The sequence below is a fragment of the Trachymyrmex cornetzi genome, unplaced genomic scaffold (assembly GCF_001594075.2).
Source record: "Trachymyrmex cornetzi isolate Tcor2-1 unplaced genomic scaffold, Tcor1.1 scaffold402, whole genome shotgun sequence".
Taxonomy (NCBI): Eukaryota; Metazoa; Arthropoda; class Insecta; order Hymenoptera; family Formicidae; genus Trachymyrmex; species Trachymyrmex cornetzi.
Genome location: NW_017298767.1, coordinates 74,585 through 95,431, shown reverse-complemented (window position 1 = coordinate 95,431; position 20,847 = coordinate 74,585). Strand labels below are relative to the sequence as shown.

General features: G+C 34.1%; 3 protein-coding genes across 6 annotated transcripts in view; 1 reads left to right on the top strand and 2 right to left on the bottom strand.

Moving 5' to 3' along the window:
• Nak (Numb-associated kinase) overlaps nucleotides 1-14,940 on the bottom strand; it is a 26,076-nt gene extending 11,136 nt beyond the window's left edge. For 2 of the 3 annotated variants that reach the window (XM_018512384.1, XM_018512385.1), the window contains exons 1-11: nucleotides 6,764-6,787; nucleotides 5,934-6,654; nucleotides 4,615-4,730; nucleotides 4,357-4,490; nucleotides 4,004-4,115; nucleotides 3,724-3,927; nucleotides 1,807-1,910; nucleotides 1,523-1,655; nucleotides 1,133-1,396; nucleotides 796-1,030; nucleotides 349-697 (exon numbers count right to left, since the gene is read on the bottom strand). In XM_018512384.1, coding sequence (XP_018367886.1) covers nucleotides 349-697; nucleotides 796-1,030; nucleotides 1,133-1,396; nucleotides 1,523-1,655; nucleotides 1,807-1,910; nucleotides 3,724-3,927; nucleotides 4,004-4,115; nucleotides 4,357-4,490; nucleotides 4,615-4,730; nucleotides 5,934-6,048 — 1,766 coding nt within the window. In that variant the 5' untranslated portion in view covers nucleotides 6,049-6,654; nucleotides 6,764-6,787. Of the gene's footprint in view, nucleotides 1-348; nucleotides 698-795; nucleotides 1,031-1,132; nucleotides 1,397-1,522; nucleotides 1,656-1,806; nucleotides 1,911-3,723; nucleotides 3,928-4,003; nucleotides 4,116-4,356; nucleotides 4,491-4,614; nucleotides 4,731-5,933; nucleotides 6,655-6,763; nucleotides 6,788-14,935 lie in introns of those variants that run through there. The other variant, XM_018512386.1, reaches the window with a different exon arrangement.
• On the top strand, nucleotides 7,400-13,880 carry Pbp95 (proximal sequence element A Pbp95). 2 transcript variants are annotated; one of them, XM_018512388.1, is made up of 3 exons: nucleotides 7,400-7,432; nucleotides 10,645-10,824; nucleotides 10,895-13,880. In XM_018512388.1, the coding sequence occupies exon 3, from the start codon at nucleotides 10,940-10,942 to the stop codon at nucleotides 13,811-13,813; it is 2,874 nt and encodes a 957-aa protein (XP_018367890.1). In that variant the 5' UTR covers nucleotides 7,400-7,432; nucleotides 10,645-10,824; nucleotides 10,895-10,939; the 3' UTR covers nucleotides 13,814-13,880. The 2 variants fall into 2 exon arrangements, with proteins under 2 accessions (XP_018367890.1, XP_018367889.1); XM_018512387.1 differs by lacking the exon at nucleotides 7,400-7,432 and adding an exon at nucleotides 8,080-8,388.
• On the bottom strand, nucleotides 14,636-20,755 carry LOC108764251 (lipase maturation factor 2). The gene is made up of 10 exons (XM_018512389.1): nucleotides 20,662-20,755; nucleotides 19,886-20,069; nucleotides 19,320-19,421; nucleotides 17,935-18,119; nucleotides 17,651-17,829; nucleotides 17,298-17,547; nucleotides 16,997-17,208; nucleotides 16,628-16,877; nucleotides 16,269-16,485; nucleotides 14,636-15,257 (listed from the first exon to the last, which is right to left on the bottom strand). Exons 1-10 carry the CDS (start codon nucleotides 20,753-20,755, stop codon nucleotides 14,972-14,974), a joined length of 1,959 nt encoding a protein of 652 aa, XP_018367891.1. The 3' UTR covers nucleotides 14,636-14,971.
• Nucleotides 20,756-20,847: the final 92 nt, after the last annotated feature.

Genomic DNA, 20,847 nt, shown 5'->3' with positions numbered 1-20,847 from the left:
GGTTTAGTTACGGAACTGCCAACATCTAAGGGAAAAAATAAGCTAAACTAATCCGGTTCGGAATACATCCAATATCTCATACATTGTTGCAAAATTACAATCTTTTTCCCTATAGGCCCTTTTTTTTAGAAGACACTTTCTCGGAATCTGGTCGGATATCCGACTCGAAGAAACTGCCTTCTCGGATATCCAATTGGATACCGGATATTTAATGTTACATTCTGTCCGGATATCCGATATCCGGTAATTTTATCCGATGCATCCATAATATCGATTTCGTAAATTTTCATAAAATCCTATAGATATAAGATATAAAAGAAAAGAGTATCAAATATATAAGAGACTTACTTATTAAAAGCACTCGTGTCACTGACGTTCCTTCTATGACGTGAGGACGATAATGTCGGACTGTCAGGCGGAGATATGCTCGAACTTATATTTTGACTCAAACTTTCTGTCTTATTAACCGGTTTCGGCAAAGCCGATGGTGTCACCGTTGATGGAGTCGCCTTGTTAGGCCCCGTCGGAATGGATAATTTCGACGGTAATGAAGTGACTGGCGGATACTTGGATGACGATGGGTAACTAGGATTAGACAGTTTCGGAAGAATCTTGCCGGGTTTCGGTGCAACAGGAGGTGGTATTTTGGCAGGTGGCGGCATCGCTCTTGCGTCGTCCTTGAACGGATCTGGATACCCTGTAAAAGCGGCAATGTGATAAAAACATCATTCAATCATTTTTACTTTATTTGCTTTTACTTCGTGGTACTTCGATGTGTCGTTACACTTAGATTACCTGACGGCGGAAATAGAGCTTCCAAATTTTTCTCGTTTACGTTCGTCGTAGCTCTCGCGTCGTGCTGCCTCGAATCGAAGTAAAATGCATTTTTATCTTGAACGGTAACGGGTGATTGCTGAGTTAAAGGAGAATGACTAATCATTGGGCTCTGTGATTGACCGTACTGCGACGGCTGTCCTTGCGACTGGCCAAAGGGAATATTTTGACTGGGGGTGCAAACGTGTGGCGATACCTGATAGAACGAAACGATATTAAGCATTTGCTGAAGATACTTAAACATTTTCGTATATTTCAAGCAGAGAAATCGAGCACGCAAGCGATTTGTTAACCTTACTTGAACATAAGAGATAGAATTTGACGGCGTAGTTTGCGTCTGATTTCCTTGGCCTGATATTTGTCCTACGATTTGACCACTCAAATTGATCGGTCCCGTGCTAACGGCTTGCCCCTTTGGTCTTTGCCTTGGCGTCACAGATGTGCCCTCAACCGTCGTTGATATAGGCGTAGGTTTCGGAGTTTTTACAGATGCCGATCTTTTAATATTTTCGGATTCCATAGGTGGGCATGATAATGATTCTAGCGTTGGGGTTGGGACTTTCTGTAAAGATAAAGTAGCAAGAACTAACGTAAGTTATTAAAAAAAAAAAAAAACAATACATAAGAGATACGTTTGATATAAATTTGCAATACTATTATAGTTGTGTGAATATTACAATGTACATACATGTAAATTTTGCACAGGGCACTCTTTGCCCTGAATTTGAAAAGCAATTGCGGAAACTTGATAAATATCAGGACGTATGTCAGGATCTGGCTCAAGCATGTATCGAATTAAACAATGGAGTGCTCTACTATATCTGTAACATAAAAATATTTTATCTATACATCCAATCTACTTAATACATATATGTTATGTTATTCGTTTACATTATTTATTAAATAGTTAAATTAATTCGTTAGGTAATTAAAATTGGAGTAAAATTTGCGTCTACGTAACTTTTCACATACCTTGAATTATCCGGTATAGTGAAATTTCCAGATTGTATGGCAAGCGTGCTTTCGCCAAACGGTAGTGTAAAAAAGCAGAGTTTATACAACAAACATCCTAAAGCCTGAAAGACAGGAATTGTATGTAAAAGACTCGCCGATAAGATTCTTAATTTTATTTACATATCACTTCCTTTGAAAATAACACATTTAAAAAACGATTTTCGAATTATTAGCATAAATAAGTTAAATTGCGTCCAGATTATCGAGCCGAACCTTGGGCGAGTATTTCGGTAAGTATTTATTACGTGACATTGGCAAAAGACAATAAAATATTTACCGAAATGCTCGCGGCTTGAGATTCGACTCAACACTCGGTTCGATAATCTGAACGCATCTTTAGATGAATATTACCTTATCAATATTATAAAAAATAAATTATATTCTAAAAAAATTGTCGAGAAACGTTACAACTTCTAATTTGTTTCAAAAAATAGAATCGTAATAATTTTAAAAAGATTTAAAAGAAGTTAAAAAATCGTAATAACTCAAAGAATAGTGTAAGGGGTTACATGTACTGAAAGTGTAAAATGTAATAAATATTTGTTTCGAACAGTGCCAGTTGAATATTTAATAAATGTAATATACATATATTTATTTGATACAAAAACCATCCATTTGATTTAATTATTAAATTTTTTTATTTAGCAAATATTTATTGTCCATAAATAAATGTTATATTAGTACTTTAAACAATTATTTATTCAAATTTAGTACCTTTTTCTCAGTATCTCGGCGCCAAAGAATTGACGTATTTTGAGATATTTTTTGGGGGTAAGGAGTAAAATAAATTAAAAAACTAATAATTCCACATTCTTTAATATTTTATTTATATAAAAAATTGTTTTCGTCCAATTTGATTATAAATAACTTCCATAATCTGCAGCTGCGTTTACCTCTGCAAAAAAATCCCGGCTCCATGAGCAACATTCTAACTTTCTATGGAAAATTATTAAGGCTCGGTTTTTCATTATCTGGTTAATTTATGATTAGCCTTAATCCTTAAAAGGACTTCATCTACGATAATGTCACAGATGAAGTCCATTAAATGAAACATCAGGTTTTAAACTTAACCACAAATTAATAAAATGATAACGAAAAACTGGGCCTAAAAAGTATTAAAATTCCAGTATTGCCTTTTAAAATAATGTTGTAACTAAAGACCATCGATTCAACTTTTGGAACTTATGAAAAATAAAGATTAAGCCAATTTGGAAAAAAAAATCAATTTTTCGTCTAAAATTCAGATTTTTAAACTTATTAGGAAAATATTAAGTCAAATTTAAAAAAATAAGCCAATGGCCCTTAGGAACAACATTAGTTTAGAAAACAATATTGAAATTTTAATATTTTTGTATTTCTAGAGGAAGTCAGGATGTGCTGCTCATGGAACATCCTAACTTCCTGTAGAAATTTTCGTGTGATAGCTGCAGAGATAGGAAATCCACATATAACCAAATTGAAAATTTTTTTATATAAATAAAATATCAAGAAATAATGTTAAATTATTATAATTTTTCAATTTTACTCTCTTCCTGAAAAAAAAATCCCAAAATGATGATCAATTTTTCGGCGCCCAGTATATAACTTCTTTAAAAAAAATCGTCGCGACTCCAAACAGATAATTTTACAAAATTAAAAAATCGTCACGAAAGATGGTTTATTAAAGATTGTAAATCGAAATGACATTTGTTTATGTTAAAACGTGTTCTTTTTTGCCGATATTATTTTGTCAGTCAATAATTTTCTGTTTAAATAATTTTTTCTTCTTTCTGAGGAACTTAATTTTGAATTATGTCACTTTTAAAATAAAGAAACAATATCACGATCGTCACGTATGTGCGATGCATATAAACGTAAGTAATATATATTACTCACCCAAATATCTGCTTTTGTAGTAATAGGCTTTCCACAGTACATATCAACCATTTCAGGTGCTCTATAGCTTAAGGTGGTGTATTTCTTTATTTCTTCCTCGACTACAGCAGCACCGTGGACACCGGGACTAAGAACCTTTCCCGTCGCAGATCCAAAATCACATAAAACGTAATGACCGCTGTCAGCGAGCAATATATTTTCCACCTATCACAAGACAATTAAACATAGTTCACGATATTTTCGATGACATTACATAATATCCATTAATTAAGTAATTCACCTTGAGATCTCTATGAATTATGGGCGTTTGACAGTGATGCAATCTTGACACGGCTTCACAAACGTCACAAAAAATTTGTAAAACTTCCGATTCACTGAAACCTGTCTGCAACCTAGAAATAAGAAATTAAATTAATGTATAATTAATATACGTCATAAGTTTTAATATTATTAGATGAGCAAAAATAGTAATGGGTAATATTTTGCAATTATTTTTGAAAAATTAGATACAGACGTTATTATATTAGATATGACATTTATGTATATATACACACAATGTATATAAATATACACACATAAAATTGTCTAAATATTATTAAAAATAAAGAATGTGTTAAAAAAAGTTCTTCTAACCTGTTATTCATCATTTGAAGAACTTGGGATTTACAGTAAGGCATTAAAAGCAGAAGTTCGTGTATTCCTCCAGTGGTGTGAGTTATGCTACTATCTACATATCCTATGATATTTTTATGACCACTCAGGTTGCTCTACAAATAGAAATAATTGATTCAATTTTCAATCCACGCAATTAAAATGCCATATATTCCTTTATTTCCATTAAAAAAAAATTATAGCACGAACTAGCACTTCATCATTTACGAAAGTACTCACAGCAATTTGAATTTCTCTTTTGCACACATTGAGATCATGTTCATTGTTGACATACATTCGTTTAAGTGCATATCGTCCACCTGAGGCTTTGACCAAAAATACAATCGCAAATCCTCCTGTAAAACAACAGTTATCTTACATGAGACACACAGTAGAAAGGCAGAGAGAAAACAAATGCAAAACGTTTTCAGTATTTAATTATAGTCATATATATTCAAATTAAATTAAAGAAAAAATTTATAACCAGAATGAAAAAAATAGGAAATCTACAAAGTTACTGCGCATGTTGCGTGTGTAACTTGACACAGATACAATTACAAGAGTGGTAATAAAAGATACGATACTCTACTCGGCTTTATCTCAAAGTAAATTTGCTGATCAGACAATCAATTTGTTTGCCAGTTTCGGCTATATCGACATGTAACAATATACCTCCATCATCTGGCATTTCATAACAATGCAACTATTATATATAAAAAAACTTCTCGCAGTATTAGCTCCCTGAAACATAATTGACATCCTGATTTTCCAAATGGTATGAAACTGACACTTCACAATCCATGTATTTACATTCCTGAGAAGTAATGAACTTAGACCCTCGTTAGCAAAATATCAACTGTATTTACATCTTCACATATGAACGTTACTAAGCACAAAGACCCGCTTTAACCGAAAAATCTTCTTCTCTCTTGTTTATGTTTAAATATCTTAGATTTTTGTGTGAATCCTGCAGCGTCAGCTGTCTGAAAGGCAACTGATTATTTATTCCAGAGCAACATAGCTGACATTCCCTGGAACTGTGAATTCTGTCAATGGTGTAAAACGCACAGTTTGTGGTCGACATATCAAAAGTTAATGGCCCTTACACAAATCCAATTTAATACTAGAAATGATTTATTTTGGAGTATTAGAGAAGCACTATTGTTCAGAACTTATTAGTCCTCGAAATGAGTAATTAATCAGTATTAAATTTCTGTAAGGGGGAGCTTAATGATGTCCACCAAACACCCGCCCCGGATGCGAATGGAGATCGTATACCGTCGTTGGTTATCTCACACTCGCCGAGGACAACCCAGGAGAGGAGAGAGAGAGAGAGAGAGAGAGAGAGAGAGAGAGAGAGAGAGAGAGAAGCGGGACAGCCAGGCGTGGCGGAGGGCGGGCAAGGTTGCAGTGCAAAATAGAACAGAGGGGATCCATTCGCGTACACTTCCACTGGAGGCTGAAACACAGAGGAGCACACGCAAGAGCGGGAACGGGAGGAAGTGTCGATGTCGTCGTAAAATGTCAGAAAAGGAGCAACGTTCAAGAAAACGGCGTACCTTCTGCCAGGACCTCTTCGACGGTGACGGTGTGGCGGCCCACGACAAACACCTTCCCCAGGTAACTGTTGGGTTCCTTCGACGTGTTGTCGATCTTGGAGAATAGTTTCTTCATGCTGGCGCGCTTCGTCCTCGCCGTCGACGTCGATTTGACATAGGGCCCTTCGCGCTCCCGCTGCGCTCCGTTCCGCTCCGCTCGGCCGATCGCGCCGATCACCGCCCCCGGAACGGCACGGTACGGTACGGTACGATACGGTACGACGGCACGACGATCTAGTGCGGCGCTCTCTCGCGCGGCTGGACCTCTCCTCCTTCTCCGTATAGAGAGAGAGAGAGAGAGAGAGAGAGAGAGAGAGAGAGAGAGAACGAGAGGAAAGAGCGAGAGACCTGTCCCTGATCAACCGCAATAAGGTAGGTTTCCCGTCAACACGGTCTCCTTCTCGCGTATAGACTGACCACGGCGCACCTCCTCAACCGAAGGATATCGCCACGAAGGTGGTCATGATAACAGTTGTCAACGTATTATACATCACTCCTCCACCACCGTTCCTCGGTCGACATCAGTCGACATAACTCGGACCGCGAGCCGACTGCGCAGCCGCGCCTCCGCAGCGGCGACGTCGGAAACATATGTGCGCTACTTCCGGCCGAATGTCAAAACTGTCCGTTGGCTGCTTGGCTGGCGCGCGTCCGCCGGCTATCGTGACACGCTCTACAGTTCCTGCAGTAATTACTTATTATGGGAATTATATTATTATTGTATAACTATTGGGAACTGTATTATTGTCACACAGAAACTTATATTATTACAATTATTGTAGAAACCCTACTGTGGCGCCTCCGCCGTTCGTTCGTGCGTGTGCAACGGTGCGCTAAGGATCAGGTACAATTAGTACGAAAGATCGCGTTCAGATAGACACTTTTCCCGGCGTTGCGGAACTCACGGATGAGGATTCGAAATCCACGAAAGAACCTGGAAAAACTGCTTCTTCCGCGCGAAGGGAAAACTTATTACGCTCCTCGATACGCGGCCTGGAATACCGCTCGACTGTCGAAAACACCGCCGGCATGGCGTTTCTGCGAGTTACGTCATCGACCACGTGACTCGGGCCGCCCAGCACCCACACGGCATGACGACACCGACGACTCGCGTTCTGTTTGCTGCGACGCAAAACGTGGCACTCGGAGCGCTCGCTCAATTTTGATCCGGAGTCTCCGAACCCTAAAGTTGAATCTTCAATGTATTTCCCTCTTGATCGTCTTGTACGTTGATAATACAGAGCACGCGTACTAAAATATGTCATCTCTTTAATTTCCGTAGGGTGGAAAAACGAGCCATTCGTAACAAGAAACGAGTTAACGGACGCGACAGCCGGCGACTCTCGATCGACCGTCTACTTCGTCTGTTTCGATCATCTCGATATTTTTCGTTTATCTCGATCTCATCGTCGCAGAAGCGCAGATTCCGATGATTGACGTCTTATTGACGTTTCCATGAGGTTGTTTATTGCGTTAGTTAGAATTAAAACTTAATTTCCTTTTCGCTTTTACAACGATCGAGGCCAAATAACAGAACGCAGCTTTTCTTGTAGACATTAAAGGTTGTTTTATAGCATTTTATTCAGCTCGTACAATTCTCTAGCTGTTTCATAATTTGATGAAACAATGCGTTGTATACTCCGTTCGTATAAATTAAACGTGACAATGTCATGTCATCTACAGATATTTAATTGTTTAAAATATTTATATGCTTTTGTATATTTAATCGCACAAGTAATCACATTTATGACCTTTTAGAAATTTCTTGTTTAATATTGTTTTACATTTAACTTTGCTAATTTTATGTATAGTAGCGATTTAGCGACGAGCGACGAGCGATATCCAATTGAGAACTCTGCTATATATATATACATGCATCATCACCTGTAAAAAAACTAAACTACTTTTATTGGATGTCGTCACTCATCGTCCATCGCGTCAGTGTGCAGTAGGCATTAGTTTGGTTATAAAAAAAATAAACTTGTGAAAACGACGCGCGCGCAACTGACAGTCAAACGACGTCTGCTATACCTGCGCCGTTTGCATGCGCACCAATATATAGCTGTTTATAGCCTCGCGAGTGCTCTCAAACTCTCAAGTGCCCGCGAGCAAATAATCATGAACGGTTGGCTACGGTCCGGTTCAGAATTCGCGAGAGAACGGTGAGATATTTGCCCTCGGAGAGATGGTTTTTCGTAGAAAAGGGCAGAAGAAAGGGATTCGTGCTTCTAACTGCGTGTAGACTGGAGTAGACTAGAGTCGACAAGGGTGGATGAAAGCGATCGCTAACAACGCGATTTTGAGATCTCGTTTGACAAGTATCGTACATTACGTTTTGTCAATTATTGCATGACATTCGAACTCTCTGATTCACCGCTATTTGGCTAACTTGGCTAATTTCGCTCAATCGAGACACGTAAGTTTGATCTTGATCAAATTTTATTATAATCTGTTATAGAATCTGGTTACTTACGTTACACTAGATTAGTGCATGTACTAAAAATTGCTGTACGTGCATTAAATTAGCAAAACTAAATGTAAAGGCGTATAAATATTTTGAATTATTTAAATGTCCGATGACGATACCGGATGCTTTTTCCACAAGAAGCACGAACAACACAATGTGACACAATGAATCATTTCGACTGTTTTTCTTCTAGACAAAACATGTCCATTTCTACCAAAATGTAGATTAACTTTAATCTCGGTTTAACTTATTTTTTATCTTTTCCTGATTTTTAGAACAAGAGAAAAGGTAAGTTAAACCAAGGTTGAAGTTAATCTACATAGATAGAAGTGGGCAACAATTGACGGTCGGCATAGGATGCTTTCCATTTGGTAATACAAATTGACATGAGTTGACACAAGTACCATTCTGTTTTTGTCATTTATGGAATGTCAAGAAAGATAAAAATGACATCTGTATTAACTTGTGTCACAAATCATCACAAATGGAATGCATCCATAAACGTCATTCTATTCTTCTTGCATTCAATATATAACAGAAATGAAACGCACTTGTATCCATCTAATGTTTGCTTAATATTGATAAATAACAAAGAATAACGGGTGTTTTCCAGTAAGAGACACAGATGACATAATATAATAATGAATCTTTATTGTTATATTCATCCTTATTGCCAATGTTAAACAAAGATGAAATAATTCACTGTAATATCTATGGGTGCACCCCATGTGGTAATACAAGTCAGCAAAAATGTCGTCCTATCTTTCTTGGCATTCTATGAATAACAAAAACAAAACGATATTTAATAAATATTTAGAAGTACTACCTCGCGGAAAACACAGTTTTTTTTCAGTAATTAACAAACCTATTTATAAAAACACATGTACACAATGTTTTAAGAAGGAACATATGATTCTTGTGAGGAAAACGATAATGATAAAAAACAATAAAATCGACAATAGTACAGCATATATTTAAAATTTTAAATATCAATTTTATGTTGATTAAATACCGTTCTCAGTCGTTACCCAAATCTTCCGTCTTACTAAATTGATGAGTCTGATATATTTCAAATGGAAATTTACGAAGATTAGCAAAAACTCCGATAGATGTTCAGAAGTACTACTCCAAAACCATAGTTTTTTTCAGTAATTAGTACTAGTTATAAAAGGACATGTATACAATATTTTAAGAAGGAACTTATGCCTCTGTTATAATTTAAATTAATTAAAACAAAGAATTTTTTTTATGTTATATAAATGTATAACATTTTGAATCATGAATTATTCTTTGCTATAATTTAAATTATATAAGAAAATATATGTGTAATTGTCAAGTTTTTTTCCACAAGAACAATAAGTCCCTTCTTAAAACGTGTATATATTTTTTTAAGACTAGTTTTGTTAATTACTGAAAAAAATTACGATTTTTTATAGGGTAGTACTTCTGAACATTTACTCAATACTTGTACCGACTTGTGTCAAATGGAAAATACCCTAGGGCCAGTTGATATATCTTTAGATAAACTATGCAATAATTTATCTAATGTATAAACAAAACAATATAAGAACAAGAGAATAAGAGAGTAAAAAAGTAAGAGAGTGAGGTGAAGTTTATCAAAAGGTGGAACAACCCACCCTTAGGCTCAGTTTCACAACTCACGGTTACCGAGGTTCAACTTATTTCTCATCTCTTTCCAATTCTAGCATTAGAAAAAGATGAGGAATAAGTTAAACCTCGGTTAAGAGTTAACCGAGTTAATCATGAATTGTGAAATTGATCTTATACTTGTTTCCACCGATGTAGATTAACGTTAATCTCGGTTCAATAACATAAGTTAAACCGAGATTAAAGTTAATTTACGTTGATGGAAATGGGCATTAATGACACAAGTTAACAGTCAACATAAGTGTCGTTCTGTTTTTGTCACTCATTGAATGTCAAGAAAAATAGAATGTTTGTCAATTGGTCAGTAAGTAAAATATCCTTTGTTTCTTGCTGAAAAGCACTATTATTAAAGTTGATTACATTATGCCACTGCAAATATTTAATATAAAGCATTTTTTTAGCAAATATCTTTAACAATTTAGATATTTTATATAAAGCAGCCTTTAATATGCACTAATCTGAGTAACAGAATTCATTAGGTGACATTATATCGTCAATTTTTAGTAATTAAGTTTGTAATCAATTTTTATTTCACAGTGCAAGAGAAATATGGGAAAAAATTGTTTGCCTTTGTTCACCATACAAGTACAAGATTTTATTTCGATTAATAATGATATCATATCCAGCATTGTTGTTTTATTACTCAATATTGCATAAGAGGATTTCCTAAGGACTCCAGCTTTCTTTTACACATCCGGTGCAGGAATCAGTCGATATGTAAGTTTGTCCTTTGTTTACCAAATCTCTAATCAGATATATTGTGTATAATTTGATTTATTTGCTACAGTACTCACACAAGAGGCAGACAAGAAGTCATATACCTTTATTCATTATGAGCGAATTTGATGACTTGGAGCTCTTGGATATCCAAGCTGATATTCAAGCTCTTGATGAAGTTTTAGCCTTGTCTGCGAAAAAAAAATCTCAGCAACATGTTAGCAGCAATCAACAATCTGACGTTTCGTCGAATGTCGACGCTGAGGACGATGATGATTATGTCAACTATCTCCAAGCGAATCAAGAAATTGAAAAGTCTCTAAACGCTTACGAGATTAATACAAGATTGATCTCGGGCTTGACGATAGCTAAGAAGAAATTGACTGATCTGCTGGAAGAGTGTGAGCAGAAGATAAGGCTACTGGACGAGAAGTTGAAGAAGTCCACAGATGAGTCGAGCTCAAATTCCAAATTGGCAATCAGCAATGCTGGTATACCATACTTCAAAGACAAGGATTATTTCAGTGCTCCCAAGAATATCGATACTAAGCGAAAGGAAGCTGTTGGTGAGGTGTTCCTTTTGAATTTGAAAAAGCCTAACCGCTGGTCAGGAAAAGACAGAGAAATGCTTTTAAGTGCCATAAACAATCAAGCTATCGAATCTGTACTGTCTGGAGGATTCAACAAAGAAATTAACAAGCCGACATCTGATAATCAAACTAAGAAAATTAAATTAGTGCTTCCCAGAAACTTTAACGAGATGGTGGGGCCGTTGGGTGCGAGAGAATTCGATTGGCACAAGATTTCCGTTATGGATTTCGATAATAAACATTCACCAGGCGAATGCAGGGCTATGTGGAATGTCTATCTGCATCCTGCTTTCAAGAAAAGTGAATGGACAAATGTAGAAGATAAGAAACTGCTGAAATGTATTAGAGAATATAAATATCAAGATTGGGATGCTATTGCGCAAAAATTAGACACAAACCGTAGCGCGTATCAATGTTTTATCAGATATAATACTATCAAAAAAGTACCGTTAGCTGGACAACCATGGACCAGGCAGGAGGACAAACATCTTACAAAAATTATAAACGCAATCAAGATCGGAGACTATATTTCTTGGTCCGATGTTGCTAATCATTTTCGGCACAGAACCAAGCAACAAATTTACGTACGATGGATGTATAGGAAAGCTCCGCATTTGAGAAAAGGTAGATTCACTCATCAGGAAACATTAACTCTTCTGAAAGCGGTGCAGAAGTATGGCACGGACTTCTGTAAAATTTCAACCATCGTAATGTCACATCGAACTTCGGTACAACTTCAAGAGCGTTACCATACGGTGGTGTCCAATATCAATAATCGGTACAATGTTTGGACGCTCAATGATGATATGATGTTAATTAATTTACAGTTGCAATACAGTAACGATTGGTCCAAAATAGCCAAGTATTTTTCTGATAAGACAAGAACACAAGTAAGACACCGATATAACGCATTACTAAGATATACAGCAAAAGGTGTCAGTCTTGAAACTATACCTAGACCGCCTCCTACAATTCTCAATAAAAGAAATTTTATTAATAAAAAATCATCATCTAATAAAGCACCAAAAAGACATATTAAAAATGCAATATTTGATATGCAACCTGTTGTAAATATTTTTGATGTTCAGTTAAGATTATATGAAGCTCTTTGTTTTCCACTTTCAATTAAACCTAATAATTCTGAAGAACTTTACAGCATTGAACAGCTTATACGTGATACTAAAAAATTACACAGCACATTAAATTTATTACATGCCAATCTTGATATTCCAGATGATTTTCTGAATTATGTGCAGTTGAATAACAAAGAGAAACAACTTTTGATTTCTTTAAAGGAATATTTAAACATAAGACATGTACAGAGTAATGAACTGATAGAAAAATATAGTACACGAATGTTCGGTTGTGCCCCAGAAATTAATAAAGGTGATTTTTTTATACCACCACTTCCATTTGATGGACATGTAAAGCTGAGAAAAATAATTAAAAATAAAAAAAACACATCTATAAACTATAATTTAGCCGTTAATGAAAAATTTCTTATTGATGTACCTGCAGATTTCTCTATAACTCCCTCCGTATTTCCTTTGGTTAAAATTGAGGAAGAAATTCAGTTTCACAAATTTGGTCAGTTCTTAACAAGTGATTACCACAATTTTTTAGAGCAAAATTTAGATTTATATAAATCAATAAAATGTATCTTTTCTTTTGCTAAAAAAACACAGATGTCAAAAGAAACTTTATTAGAACACAATAAACTGAATGTGAATTCAGAAATAAGTTCGGAAGATTGCGAACAAGTGGAATTAAATAAGTTAAAGAAAACTGATAAATCAGAAATAAGTTTGGAAGCTTACGAACAATCGAAATTAAACAAGTTTAACAAGGAAACTACTAATGTCAAAGAAGACGTTGAAGATGTAAATATGGGTAATATAATTTCGCCAAATCAAGCAACTTTAATAGGTATAAAGAATTTATTTCTTTGGAAATTATTGTACGATTATCAACACGAATCTCATCTACGATATGAATTGATGGCATCATTTGGAAATGAATCAAAATCAGAACATACTGCGACAAATTCTAAATTTATGGAAATTGAGAGCGCCGAATATCAGCTGCTGCGAGTTCGTCTACGGCAATTATTTGAACTTCCTATAGGTTTGTCGAACACTATACTGGAAGTGCAAGGGCCAGAAGCAATATTTTTAAAAGATAAGCCGACTCGTCGAATTATTTCAACAAAAAGAAAGTTTGAAGACGATAGTGAAGATGAAAATACAGAAATAAATCCTTTGGAACTAAATGAAAGAAATAATTCAAACGTTTCGACTGATAGTAATTCTCAACTCAACTTGGACATTGCATTGACAAACCTTCCTAGAGTACGTAGCTGTAAAATAGTTAAGAAAAAATATAAAATCACTAGAAAATAACGCATAATTCTGGGTGTCGTTCAAATCAGTATCGAAATACTTGTAGGAAGCATTAAAGTTTTATTTATCTCCAAACATGATACATTTTTTTAACTTACATTTCCTTTTATATTAAAGTAAATGGGCGTAGAAAAAAAGACTAGCTTTTATTTATTATAAATATAATCTTCTCTGAAAATAATTCATAATGTATTACACAACTGTGATAATTAACAGTGACCTGGAAAATTTAGTACATATGTACGTGTATACAATCTAAAACATATGCATGCGCATGTTACAAATATATATATTTATCTAGTATAATTATAACTAAGATATAAAATTACATTTATAGATTTTAGGGAGGCCATAAGAGTGGCTACTGACAAAGTAGTAGTTTTAAACGAATTTACGTTTATCGAAACCTATTTACAGTCTATGTAAATAATATCGAGAGACATATAATATTTGTAAAAGACATAAGAAAAAATGCAATGAGCAGTTATATAAGAAAATATGTTTTATAATAAAGTATCTTTTTTCTCGTTTCTTATTTTTAATGGTTATATCTTCTTTTGTTTCATTATATAAGTATCTAATAATATCTTTCTTAAAACCATCGAAACACTAATGCTAACGAGTGTGTAATATATAATAAATTCATAAAACGTATGAAACGAGATCTCCGATTTATACATACATACAACATATATGTATATGTACTGAATATTACAAATTATATCACATATTTTTTGTAATAAGTAAACACAATGAAATACAAATTATTAACAATGTAAATGGGATATACATATAATATACGTTGAACATATTCGTTCATCGGATACATCAAATCTTTTAATAAATTCTTCATGTAAAATGAAATGCCTTTCCTTCTCTTCTTATCTTAGTAATTATCTTAGTAGATTTATATTTAATGCATTGTTATTATACACGACATAATAGTTAATATTGTCTAACAAAGACCTATTAGATGGAAGAAAGAAATGCAGATGTATATCTTACATGCAAAAAAGTACCTTGTGACTCTAAGTTTACACTGCAAACAATTCTCACTTAGCTGATGTATGCATATTTTACAGCTTGCATTTTATATTTTGTTAATATTCAATACCTTGTAACTTATTAAGTTTTTATAATGATTATCGCTCAATATAATTATTTCTTTTTCGATACTGAATTGCTGTAACCTGTTACAATTATTGCGCAACCGGCTGTGAAAACGCCCCATAATATTAGACTCGGTTCTACTTTACTGACCAAAGATCTAAGATTGTCCAAAATCAGTTTGAGTGGTTCATTTGTGACCTTAAAACCTGGCTTCTCTTGAAGAATCTTCATTGTTTTTGTTAAAAATTCAATAAGTGGAGAGTGATTTTGGCTGAATGTTGGGAAATACTCTCCTATTCTTTCTCTAGTCCACCAAGGACGAGTATTCGCCGATCTATGTAAGAACAATGGGATTAAATTATTACTAGTCTATAAATTTAAGGAGTGATCGAAATCTCATTGTGAATACTAGGGATACACCGGATCGTAAAATTACCGCATATCGAATGTCCGAACAAAATATAACATCGAATTTCAATCGGATATATTTCCGGATACTAATAATATCCGGATATCCGGTCAGATAGTAAAAAAAAATGCCGGATAATACCGGATACTTTCCGAATATCCATGCATCTCTAGGTGCAGCCTTAGTGAATACTTTTGAAGTATTTGATTGATCCAATCAAAAGAAAGAATTTTACAAATTGACTAATCAAAGAATCCTTCGAAGCATTTATTGCATCATGTTGACCGTACCCTCAATCACATGTAATCGCATATATTTGAAATATGTACACGTATATATTTTATATACATTAGATTATAAATTTATTCTCATGTAATATTGAACATATTTAAGATGAACTGTTCTATAAACATATAATTCTGAAACAAGAAAAAATCCTATATAAACGTAGGTCTTTAAATACTTTATTAGAAAGTTATAACAAAAATATGAAATATATATATATATGTTGTGTGAAAAAATTTTTACCTAAGTTTATATTTTAAATTGATGTCTGCCCATGTAATGTAAGCTTGTAATCAATGTAATTTATACGAAGGTAAAGGTAATCTTCTTCTCATGAAGATTTTCTCTACTGTCGTAAAAAAGATGATAAATTCAAAGTTACATTGATGCCAAGTTTGTATTAACATAAATGGAAGGTGGACAGCAATTTTTGAAATGCAAAAACTAAAATTTTTTACACACTTTATATTTTTGTTGTAACTTTTTAATGAAGTATTTAAAGACCTATGTTTATATAACAATTTTTTTACTTCAGTTCATAGAATACTATCAGTTTGTACGGAAAATCCAGGAATACACACACACACGAGCACGTGCGCGCGCGCGTACACACACACACACACATATACTCTTATATGAGAATGTACTCACGTTTGGCTCCACGATGTATAATGATAATGATAAAGACTAGCTCTAACATATTTCGGTGGTCTATCTCGGAATGGATTTTCAAGAGTATTCATTAGAGCCAGTACCTCGGGCTGTCCAGTCAATAAACGATAGGCTAGTGACATTAACCATGGATTTTGTTGATATGTACCTAAAGCAGCGAACCACATTTGCCAATCAAGACGAGGTTGATGGGGTGCTGCAAAGAAGAAACATTGTTAAGAATTCTTCATCTTTTACAATATTAAAGTTTATTGGTAAACTAAAATAAAAAGTATTAATATAAAAAGAAATAGTCTTGATATATCAATATATTATTATATCAATATAAAATATCTTACCAACGAATGGTAATGAATTGTTAACATTTCCTGGCTTATATAAAAACTCGTATTCCTTCCAGGGTCCTTCAATACTGTCACTTCCCTCTATCACAATTTCAGGTCTGCCATCGACTCCTGTCATACGACTGAACAGTCCATACCTGTTTGTTATATGAAGATGATTCACTTTTGAATGTAACCGAGTCAATGGAGTTAGATGATCAATCATTGTCGAATTAAACGTTTTAGACAAAGAGGAATATGGTACCTGCAAGCATTTACCTTATACTTTATATGTATATAATAACAAGCTGCATGTGTCATAACATTGAACTCTCAGTAATTATAAATTTAAGCATATAACTTAAAGCTACCTGGTATACTTACAATGCTTATAGCAAAAATGCAAGCTATAGAAAGGACGTAGACGAGTGCAAGTAACGTTGCTGTTAATTTATCAATTAGTTTATGCATTTCTTTTGTATAAAATATAGAAATAATCATCGGAATTAGCGTTAATGCAAAGGATACTAGACCGATATATATCGAAAATACCACTACGTGATAGAGAATGTAACCAAATTCCTCCTGCGTAAATGCTACAAAAAAAAGTATAATTGTGACTAATATATACCATATTTGCTAGGACTAAATTATTATCAATTATCAATAAAATAGTGATACGTACTGATATTAGATTCAATGGTCCAGTTGTCCATTATCTTAAGACCGTAGTAAATATATGTCCCGTACATTACTCCTCCATAAACCAATATAGTTATTAGTATAGAAAGATAATTTCTAATACGAGATTGATTATTTTTAGATTTTCGTTTGTAAAAAAATTGATCGTCCAGTAAGGATATGCATAAACAAATTGTAAGGAAGTTAAAGAAATTGTAATTTCCAGTAGCAATAATACAGATTTGTAGGAGCACCTAGAACAAGTATCATAATTTTTAAAAATTAAAAATCAATTAATTAACCGACATAATTCTTTAGATATTTTTGTTGTAGCCTACTGTAGACAATTTTACATACCTGCAAATAAAATGCTATTATTCTGACTTTTCTGTTTGGGAAGAAAAATAAAAGTGGTATAGCAAGCTCCATAACGTTTGTAGCAACGTTAGATAATCGAAGCAACCACGTTGGCAAATGATGTGCATACCATGCCAGAGCAGTTGGTATACATTGCGATTCGAAATGGATATTTAGTGCTACAAAATAGAAATATATATGTAACACCTAATTTTATAACGTATATATATTATACATACACATTACTTTTATGCGCATATTAGATTCTGTAAAAATAACTTTACCATCTAACTTCCACCAGACTGGACAGCCTGCAGTAAGTTTCACCACTCCGCTAGAAAACATAAGGCGGAAAAGCAACCAACGCACAGCCCATAGTGTCACGTAATCGCTTGGGTTCCCGCGGTAAGCATACCACAACGGTGCCACAAATATACATAGAAAACCAACCTCCAGTAATAGAACATCCCTGCAAGCCAAATGCATACAAAACTTAATTATCAAGCGATTAAATTATACAGGGTGTTCAAAAAAAGTGGTACCAAACTTTAGGAATATGTAGTACTCATGAAAATAAACCGAAAAGTCTTAAAATTAAGTAAAATTCCAAAAATTATTTATTTCCGAGTTATAAAGCAAAAAATAAATTTAATTACAGCAGACGTTTAATGTGCCCATCGTTCATTTCAACACACAATTCGGCACGTTTTCTCATGCTTGTTCTTATCTTGAAGATCGAACATATTCAAAGATTTCAGGTTTATTTCATATATGTTGACAACAGTATTCAACTTTTGTGTCAAAACCAGACACTGTCAACAATACGTTCGTGGATGAACTAACATTGACTGAACAGAGAATTGAAAACTGTTATCAACAAGCAACGCGCTCAGAAGCTCGTAAAGGATAAATGTATTACTTATGGAGCACTACTTATTAAGTGCTGCTTATTAAGACTTTTCGGGTTGTTTTCATAAGTACTATATATTCTTAAAGTTTGGTACCACCTTTTTTCAACATATGTAATAATAATCTATTATTCTATTCTCACAAAGATAGACAATATTAAATGAAAATGAACAGAGAAATGTTCAACACAAATAAGCGAAAAAGACCATGTTCACGCAAAGCAGGTCTTAGTGAATACAATTTTTGCAATAAATTCTTTAAATAAACACAATTAGTAGTACATATCTTATAAGTAGTTACTTCTCAATTATAATACAAAGGAACGTGTATTCACGAACGTATATTAAAGATTTGGCAAAACTGAGAAATCTATAAATTATCACAAATAAACAAAGAAGATTATATTCGGTTAAATGTCTAATATTTTGTATGAATTTTATAATTTCCAGTTCAAGCAAACTGCGCGCCGATTATTTGTCGGTCATGAAACACAATCCTAAATTGAAATTGGAGTGTGTATATTATTTAATTTGTAATTACGTATTCCAGTTTAGGATTGTGTTGTAAGACCGACAAATAATCAACGTACAGTTCGCTTGAACCAGAAATTATAAAATTCACACACTCTAAAAGATTTATTGCAAAAATATTATTCACTAAGACCTGCTTTGACTGACCTTTTTCGTTTGTTTATGTTGAACATTTCTCGGTCGATTTTCACTTAATATTGTCTACTTATATGAAAAATCATGGAACTCACCATTGGAACAACATAAATGTTTGACCGATCTGGTACAAAGAATAATATAAAGACCACAGTCCTACAAATACTGGTGCGATGCAAAATTTCTGTGAAACGAATCTGTAATCAAATGTCATTTTAGATATTAACGATTCCGCTATGACTTTACACAACGACAATTACAATATTTATATTTATTGAAATACAACAATTAATAAATTATAAGACTTACTTCTGGACAGATTGTATTTTACAAATATTTCCACACGCATTGAAAATGTTCTTTTGATATTAATTTCTAATGAACTTGATTACACTGAATTAGAGCGTATTAAAAAGACTACTTTATAAGTATCTATAAAATGCAGTGTGGGATAGTAGAATTAACTTCAATATAATGAAATAATACATTCTAACAATGTGACATTATTATTATATACTTAATTATTTAAAACAATATATAAATATATATATATCTATCTTTACATTTAATTTTGCTAATTTCGTATAGCAGCTTTTAATATGCATTAATCTAGTGTAATGCAAGTGACTGCACTATAATTTGCTATAATTTTCAAGTGTACCCTGCAAAAGAAAGAATAGCTCCAAGAAGAGACAGCACGTCCAGCATATAATCAACGTTTAATCCCAGATATGGCGCGAACCACAAGAACGTCGGTTTGTATTTTATTTTATTCAATAACGTTCCGCGTGCTTTAAGATCCAATTGCGTCCTGGCTGGTAGGATTCCATTGTCGCCGTATAATCCTGTTTTACATATTATTGATTAATAACATTGCAATATCGTATCCTAAATCTGTCAAAAATTGGATTTACATAAAGTCTATTTTTTAATTTTGAACACTTTCTATATTTAAAGTAAAATATACAGATGTGTTAGAAATTTTGGAAAGCAAGAAAAGTTCTTATACAGAAATAAAAAAAAACTTATATACTCTATCCTAAAATAAACTTTACACAGTTCCTTGTGTTCTTGAATTAAACACTCAAGATTATAATTGCGATTCACAATGTAGGCGTTAAAAATTCCGTTACGCAACGTAATGAAGAAGGCGTAATCGCTCGAAATACCGGAATAGTACGAGCGAAGGACTATTATCTTTCGGAGTACCGTATTTACAAGCGTCGCTAATCGACGACTGTCTCTCTACAATTCTCTTTACGTGGCACAAGGTATCAAGCCGCGCATCAAGCGTTCCTCGAATGTTTAACGCAAAGTGTTCAGCCCTAAACATTCTTCGGGAAGACGAAGAAATCCCATGCATACGGGGGGGAAAAAAAAAGCCGATGTACGGTTCGGCGTTGGTGGTAGCCTCAGCCGAGAGGTGCAGTGCCTCACCTGGAATCTGCACGTAGAAGCTGAGGAACGCGAACAGATATATAATGCAAATCCCGCGAAGGAACAAGTTACGGGTGTAACGTAATTGCGCCATGGTCGCAAACGTAAGTTTTATGTGACAAGTTCTGCATTTAACGCGCAATCAAACGCTCGAAGCACCGTCGCACACTGACGAGTGCCGCCACT